The sequence below is a fragment of the Monopterus albus genome, unplaced genomic scaffold (genome assembly GCF_001952655.1).
Source record: "Monopterus albus unplaced genomic scaffold, M_albus_1.0 scaffold106.1, whole genome shotgun sequence".
Classification (NCBI taxonomy): Eukaryota; Metazoa; Chordata; class Actinopteri; order Synbranchiformes; family Synbranchidae; genus Monopterus; species Monopterus albus.
Genome location: NW_018127986.1, coordinates 847882 through 856274, shown reverse-complemented (window position 1 = coordinate 856274; position 8393 = coordinate 847882). Strand labels below are relative to the sequence as shown.

At 38.4% G+C, this 8393-nt stretch overlaps 1 protein-coding gene across 1 annotated transcript in view; it reads right to left on the bottom strand.

Moving 5' to 3' along the window:
- Window positions 1–1092: 1092 nt before the first annotated feature.
- The window catches only part of LOC109966060 (cadherin-13-like), an 8005-nt gene continuing 704 nt past the window's right edge, over window positions 1093–8393 (bottom strand). The window contains exons 2-17 of the mRNA XM_020610637.1: window positions 8143–8289; window positions 7886–8030; window positions 7583–7758; window positions 7363–7494; window positions 7092–7274; window positions 6320–6633; window positions 6082–6224; window positions 5763–5987; window positions 5382–5609; window positions 3580–3698; window positions 3418–3486; window positions 3196–3291; window positions 2706–2816; window positions 2485–2544; window positions 2261–2341; window positions 1093–2164 (exon numbers count right to left, since the gene is read on the bottom strand). Of these exons, the coding sequence (XP_020466293.1) occupies window positions 1961–2164; window positions 2261–2341; window positions 2485–2544; window positions 2706–2816; window positions 3196–3291; window positions 3418–3486; window positions 3580–3698; window positions 5382–5609; window positions 5763–5987; window positions 6082–6224; window positions 6320–6633; window positions 7092–7274; window positions 7363–7494; window positions 7583–7758; window positions 7886–8030; window positions 8143–8289 (2433 nt within the window). The 3' untranslated portion in view covers window positions 1093–1960. The remainder of the gene's footprint in view (window positions 2165–2260; window positions 2342–2484; window positions 2545–2705; window positions 2817–3195; window positions 3292–3417; window positions 3487–3579; window positions 3699–5381; window positions 5610–5762; window positions 5988–6081; window positions 6225–6319; window positions 6634–7091; window positions 7275–7362; window positions 7495–7582; window positions 7759–7885; window positions 8031–8142; window positions 8290–8393) is intronic.

Genomic DNA, 8393 nt, shown 5'->3' with positions numbered 1-8393 from the left:
TGTATTTCTATAAGTGGGGTCAAATTATGGAATAATTTAACTGTGGACATGAAAAATAGTACTAGAATTGAGGAGTTTAAACATAAATATAAATGTATGTGTTATACAAGATATATGCAAGAACAAGATTATTCGAGAAGGCATTTAGGAAATACTCTGTTTATTAATGTAGAGATACTGCTTGCAGCCAATGAAGCATTAATTTTTGTATAATATGATGTCATGGGGTAGGACTGGATAAGTCTGACTTCTTCCTACTCCATTCAAACATGTAATATGTGTAAGCAAACTGATTTTGGATTAGCATTGGTTGGATATGTGCAATTATGTGTGTTGTTGCCATTTGTTCATTTGTTCTGTTCTGCATGTTTGAAAGAATAAAATCAATCAATCAATCAAAATCAATCAAGTGTTAGGTTTTACTAAGTGGTGGTTATAATGTACATAGCAGACACAAAGTTACAATACCAGCCCAATTTAGCCCGTTTCTCTGGCCAGGAGAAGTCACTGACCTTTTAACCCAGTTTCCCTCCCCAGTCTGTGGCCAACTTGCTACAGGTAGCCTCAGTTGCTAACATTGTCTGTTTGGTGTGGTGATAATGTAGGCCTACTGTGGGTTATGATGGCCTATTTGCTGCAAACAACTGCTGTGGAACATTTTTAATCTCAAATTTGTTAAAAAAAAAAAAAAAGTGGTCCAAAAACTCATCAAAGTGCATAATTCTCTGTTAACAACCAAGTGACTACTGTCGCATTATAACATAGTCATTCAAGTCAGTGTTAAAGCAAACTTTGGTTAATTTACATTTAATATGCCCCTTATGTCATGAAAATGTTTCAAACTGGGCAGTTGTTGAGAGCAGAATGCTTTTTGTTTGCAGACTGATGTGATAATTCCTCTGGGATGTGACCTGCCTGTTGTGGAGAGGTCAACTGTTCTCTGGACAGAGAGACTCCAGGTCAGAGAGCATATACTTCTCTGTTGCTTTAGTTACTTTGTCTTTTCTTTTTTCTTTATTTTAAATTTTATTAAGGCCAATGTCTGCTGGGATTGGTTCCAGCCCCTCTGCAACTCTGTTCAGGATAAGCAGTATCATTAATGGATGGATGGATGGATATACGCTTTCACAAACATGCCCTCACACAAATCCAGTTTGGTAAGATGGTGGTGACTGACTGGACTTAATCTGAAATTGTGATGCATCAGCTGCATGTGTAATCACCCTTCTTTGGAAGTGCTTTATTTACACAGTAACACACCTTGTTTGTGACAGTCATGTAGAAAACAGTTTGCATTCCTAAAGAATTCCTAAAGAACTCCTCATGAACTGTAGTGACTTATACTCTGTTATCTACTATAAGTATAGCAACGAATAAAACAGTGAATGAACAACTCACGCTGAATCTTAAGACGTATCATAAAAAAAAGTGAAGCCAAAAACTTAGTAACATACATTTTGTTAAATGTTCCAAAGAGAAGCTAGGTACTCTGCCTGTAGTGAAAAGAACATATTATGTGACACAAGACTTTAGTATAAATTCAAATGCTAAACAATCCAAATACAGTATATCTGAACCTACATGTCATAGGTTTTCATTTTTCTGATCATGGATGGATGGATATACGCTTTCACAAACACGCCCTCACACAAATCCAGTTTGGTAAGAAGGTGGTGACTGACTGGACTTTGAAATTCTGATGTATCAGCTGCATGTGTAATCACCCTTCTTTGGAAGTGCTTTATTTACACAGTAACACACCTGGCTTTTGACAGTTTGCCTCCTAAAGAATTTGTCAATTTGAAAACTGACAGCTCCTCACGAACTGTAGTGACTTAAATTTTATTAAGGCCAATGTCAGCTGGGATTGGTTTTATAATGTAATTTACAAATGTGATTGAGGTTTATGACTTTGTACTTGGATCAGAGTCACTGGCGGATGTTTTTTTGTGACGCTGTATTAGGTCCTTTCATCAGGTATGCAGACAGAGGCCAGATTACTGAAATTCAAATCCAGGTTCAGGTCCTTGTCTGGGTCGAAGGAAACATCAGGGATGGAGATGGCATCAAGCTCAGAGCTGTTCTCTATGTCTCCCTCCTCAGCATACGCATGTGGAGCATAGTCACCCAGCTCCTCTCCCGGTGCCTGGAGAGTGCATAGCATCTACAGGGTACAGAGGAGGCAAAAGGAAAGGAGAATACATTTTGAAGAGAAAATGAGTGACACTAATTGTTGGATTGATCGAGTTGTTGACATTACCTTATTTAGCACTTTGACCAGCAATTCTTGTTGGATTACATTCTCTTGATCTGCAGAGTATTTACTGTGTCCCAGCTGTCTCTGGGAAATCAGAAGCACAAAGTTGCATGTATTCAGTGGTTTTAAGGTACATGAAAAGTCCAACTTAAAAATGTCGCAGTTAATAAATAAAATATTGGAAAATTCTACTAAATAAAAAGAGATCACAGGGTAAATTGCAGTACCCCACGCAGAGAGTTTCTGTGCTCATATCTCATTCTTGTGGGTGATGATGCAGCTATTGACTGGAAGATCAAGCATGTCAACAGTTAATTTTATGGCAGCTTTTGAAATATGCCAGAATGTTATTAACAGCAAAATTTCATTGCTCAGTAAAATAACTAACATCTGCCTCTTGACAGTATTAATCAGTGATTATTGACAATAAAAATAATAATTTCAGTACCCAACGTGCGGAGTTTCTGCCCAAGAAGGGTTGTTCCCCTGAGCTTTTTCCTTGGGACAGGTAGCATTCAGTGCGTGTTTGTGATGCTTCACTTACAGAGTCATTTATCCCCTGGGGAAAAAAAGCATATCAAGCCAAGGCAACACTTCACTTTAGAAAACATGCCAATTAATCTCTGTCTTTACATCATGAGAAAATTGCTAAAGAATAAGGCTGGCTGTCATCTGATTTTTCTAGATGACTGTTCTTATAAACAGACAAACAGTGCTGTATATTGCCACTTTTGACACAATAACAGTAATCCATCCATCCATCTTCATCTGAGACTGGGTCGCGGGGGCAGTAGTCTGAGCAGAGCCTCCCAGACTTCCCTCTCCCCACACACCTCCTCTAGCTCCTCAGGAGGAACCCCAAGGCGTTCCCAGGCCAGCCGGGAAACATAGTCTCTCCAACATTGGAATAACAGTAATAATAGTAATAGTTTCTGTACCCAGTGAAAAGGGTTCCTTTGAGTTAGGATTTCAGCTCTGGGCACGCCGTACCCTGAGCTGGCATGTTCAATGAACACTGGTGGTTTATTGAATGACTGCAAAAAAATAAAGAAAGTAAGTAAAATAAAATACAAAAAAGAAGTTACAAAAAAATTAAATAATCCATATTTGTCATGCTTTATGATTAAGAACTGAGTTAATCTATGTTTTACACCACTTACTGGCTTCCTTGTCACTTGAGATACTGTTTTGATTTGTCCCCCATTCTGACTGTATGAGTCAAACTCCACCTGTAGAAGATTTTAATACAAAGTTATTTTAATAAGTGCTAGCACATTTATCTTTAGACTGTGTGTGTGTGTGTCTGTGGGCACAAAGATTACTTCACAGTCATTTCCCAACTTCTCAGTGTTACTTTTCATCAGTTGTTGTCCTAAACCATGATCTGGTATTTCTGCATGCTTTTTCTTACATTTCATCAGAAAAGCCAGAAGTAGCATACCTAGAAGATCACACACACACACACACACACACACACACACACAGTCAAATCAACAGTAGTAAAGGAAAAGCCAGGTCACTTTCTATATTAACAGTATTTTCAACAGTCCCCATACACAGACTAAAACTGACAATGAATTGCCTGTGATAGATCTCTGTTTGAAAATGATAAAGGTCTGTTGCAACAACAAACAATTTTGTATTCCTCATTGATTCTACCATACTTAGAGTATGGCGTTGGAAACTGGGGAAATACATACAAAAGCTCACTTCAACCATTGTATATATTACAAAAAAGAGCGATAAGAATTGTGCATAAGATGGGTCATCCCTGAGATGGTTCTACACCTTCATTTGAGTCCAGCTGTGTTTGATTATACTGATTGGACGTGATTAGGAAAGCCACACACCTGTCTATATAAGACCCTACAGCTCACAGTGCATGTCAGAGCAAATGAGAATCATGAGGTCAAAGGAAGATATATGCAAGAACAGGCTCAATGATTAACTACATGGACTATTGTGGGTGTGGTGTATATTTTGTAACCATTCTTTAGTATATCACTTGTGTGATGTAAGAATGTTAACACTGTTATATTCTTTTTTTAGTATAATATGTGTGTGTGTAGAAGTGAATCATTTACTGCTTGCAAACCAATGATGGTAAGATGATGTCATGGGGTAGGACTGGATAAGTCTGACTTCTTCCTACTCCATTCAAGCATGTACTAGGTATAAGCAAATTGATATTGGATTGTGTGTAAAAATGTGTGTTGTTATATCAACAGTTGTATATGCTTGAAAGAATAAATCAAATCAAATCAAATCAAATCAACAAGCTAATCCAGGACTGACACACTGACGGGACATTAAATGCGAGTAGAGGCAATTCATAGTTCGTTTTAGTCTCTGTATAGTTATTGCTGAAAATACTACAACTACAGAAAATGACTGGCATTACTAATCTTTTACCCAAGGAAGGGTTAGGGTTAGGGCTCACTGCCATAATAAAAAACAGTTTTACAGTCAGGTGCATATTTGGACAAACACACAGTTTTTGTAACTTTGCCTCTGTACCACACCTCAGTGGATTTGAAATGAAGTAGTCAATATATTATTGAAGAGTTTCAGCTTTGTTTCAGGGAGTTTCACAAAAATATTGCATTAACCGTTTAGGAATTAAAGCCATTGTTATACATAGTCCTCCATTTTCAGAGGTTCAAAAGTAATTGGACCATTGAGTGACAAGCAATTGTATGACCAGGTGTGGCATATTAAACAAAACAAAACATAGAGCACGCACGTCCAAAATACTTCAGCAGGTGTTAGAACAACAACCTAAGATCTTTCTGAGATCAAAATATTGCTGCTGCTGCTGCATTAAAATTGTGGAGTGTAGTGCATTGTGGCTGTAATTCCTAAACCCTTGTGATATTTTTGTGAAACCCCTTGAATTAAAGCTGAAAGTCTACAATTCTAATATGCATTCACTGCTTAATTTCAAATCCATTGCTGTGTTGTACATAGGTACAATTACAACAAATGTATCCTTGTCCAAATATTTATGAACCTGACTGTTTGTCAGTTTAATTTAAAAGACAATGTTAAACCTGGAAAATGAGTTTTTTTTTTAACACAGAAATAATAATTGCAATAATCACTGTATTTCAGGCATGTGTCCTACCTGCAAGCAGTAGTATGCAAAATAAAATTATCCCAAGCACTCCTCCTCCTGATGCAGAGGCAGTAGATTTACGGAAGCGACAATTTGGCTTTGCTGTGTCTAAGCAGTTGCACACAGTAACTGACAAGTTGTGGACAGCAGCCTTTCCCTGGAGATCAGACACTTCCAGCAGCAGCTCATAATGTCCAGAATGAACTGTGTTCTCTTTCACTAAATTGACCGAATATCCTGTAGATCCAGAATGAGTTGTCCCATTATAAAAATTCACTGCGACATGCTTTATAAATTACTGTACACATATGTTAATTTGATAGCAGTGACAGTATTTGCATAATAGGATTTTGGCTACATTTCAATCTCAGAGAAGCTGTTAGAGCTCACCTTGCACAGGGTCAACCTTCCACTGGCCCTTAACATCTCCATGGAGCTTGAAGCTGAAAGGTCCACTGTAGGGCTGCTGATCCAGGTCCACAGCTGTGATGTTGGCCCGAGAGGGTCCCTGAGATTGGCACATGTCAATTGTGCTTGCAGTCAGTATTGGAACATTGTCATTCTCATCTGTAATATGAACGCTGAGGGTTGCGGTGCCCGTCATTGGAGGCTCACCTGGTGACCAAAAACGTGCATTGTACATTTTCAGTAATGTGATATAGAAAGTGGAATAAATAAAACTAAATGTAAAAAGTCCTCCAGGTCATACCACTGTCAACAGCATATACTGTGACCACATAGATGTTGTCGTTCACAAAGCTCGACTCTCTGTCTATGCCCTTTATTGTGGTTATTTGCCCATTTCCAGAGTCCACTGTAAACCAACCAGCTGGATCCTCTCCTTTTTTATATCTGCAGCACATGTTCTGTTAGGTATTTTAAATTCTCTATGGACATACTAATGTAGAATTGAGGATGGACATATAACTAATGTATTCATGACTTACACCAATGTATTGTTGACGTCAGGGTCTCTAGCTGTAAATGTTGTCAGAAGGTGTCCCGCTGCAACATTCTCAACCAAACTGACATGTTTATTAGGTTCATCGAAGATTGGAGGCTCATTGACATCCTCCACAGTCACTGTCACTTGGTGGGTGGATGGACCCATCACCCGCATCGTCCCAGCATCACCATAAATGACTTTCCAAAGACCAGTGGTGCTGGTGCCACGAGTCTCCACTTTGCAAGAAAAAAGGGGAATTTCATTCTCCACACTGATATTCACAATCTTCAGAGGCTCATTTTCATAGTCCAGAGGCTGTAAAAGAAGCAAAGATGTTGGTTTGAAGACACTGAAGTTTGTGCTAGTGTGACTTCACACTGCTAAAATTCCTAGAAGTAATTTTAGTATTTATTAGCATTGCTGATACTGTTCAGCATCTCAGAGGACAATACATTTGCATCAAAACCTGTTTTGCATTTGTTCGTTAATGTCCAAGTACATCCTGTTCAACGTAAATGATCATAATAATCTGAGGACAAACATCAGCTAATGGCATCTGTGGGTGCAACACAATACTCAGGAATGGAAGTTGTTTATCATAAACTTAGTGCCTATTGTATTGCTTTTTATCTAATAGTTTTTGAAGGTATGACATTGTTTTAAAACTTTTTTTTAAATCAGTGGCATCAGAATTTCATATATTATCACCAACAGCTATTTAACTGTAAGAAAAAGATCACCCTTTGATGTCTGTACGATTACAGACAAAATACCTTTTCCAAATACAGTAGTCCCTCATTTGTCTCGGTATCAGTAGTGATTCTGAAGTTGTTGTTTGTATCTCCATGAATTTGATATTTTGCTCTCCAGGCCGGTGTACCCTTGGTGTCTTTGTCTGCAACTTGCAGACGTGAAACAAGAACACCTTGCTGTCCTTCTTTCACTCTCCTTGGGCCCTGGGGTAAAAATATTAAAAGAGAATGTTGTATTATAGGCAACATCCCATTGCCTTAATAGAGGTAACTGAATGAAATAATTGCCCACTGTTAGTCCTGTGATCTCTGGAACGTGGTTATTTCCATCTTCTATGTGGATTATGACAGTGCCAGAGCTGGAGAGCTGTACTTCTTCTCCACGGTCTTTGGCCTCCACTATAATGGTGTATCTTTCTGATTTCTAATTTAAGGATATAGAAGTTCCAAGATTGACATCTTTGATATTTTTTGATTTGAGAATTATGCCATCAAGCAATGAGTCCTCTCACCTCATAGTCCAAACACCCTTTAAATGAAATGGTTCCAGTTTGACTGTCGGAGACTTGGCTTAGGTAAAATTGCAGGTCCTGTGGTTTAGGAGTGACTGAGACTATTCGTAAATCAAATGTATTATATTTCTCACTGATGTCAGCATCTGATGCCTTAAGGGTAATCACCGCAGTGCCTGGTAGTATCAGAAGAAGGGAACTTTAATTTATCTGGATCACTGTAATAATTTTAAATCAGGTAAATGAGCATGCCATCTTAGTAGCAGTGTGATCACCTTAGGGAATTGTTCACAATAAAGTTACCTTGTGGTGTCGATTCTTTGATGCTGATTTCATACTTTTCATTGTCAAACTTTGGAGGGTTGTCGTTAACGTCAGTGATCCGTACCTCAACGCCCAGTGCTGTGTCTAATGTGTGGCTGTCTCTGTCATATGCCTGAAAAGACAGCTGTAATGCAAAGGCAAAAGTGTGAAATAAAAAAAAACCCTAAACTGACTGACGCACTCAGTCACTCAGATGTCTTTATGTGGTTCCTGGGAGATAGTCAATTCCTACTAACCTTTAAAACTTTGAACTGCTCATAGTCCACAGGGCCAGTGACAGTAATATCCCCTGTGTATTTGTTGATTTCTAATATGTCTTTGGGTTCATCCTCAACACCTTGACCATGTATCTCGAAAAAGACGTGTTCCTTCTCAACTTGAATCTGTAGTGAGTCAGAACACAACACCACACTTTAATCATCTTCCTTCACCTTGTCATATGTGCTATTCATACATTCAAATCCACGGACAATGTCATACTCACTCT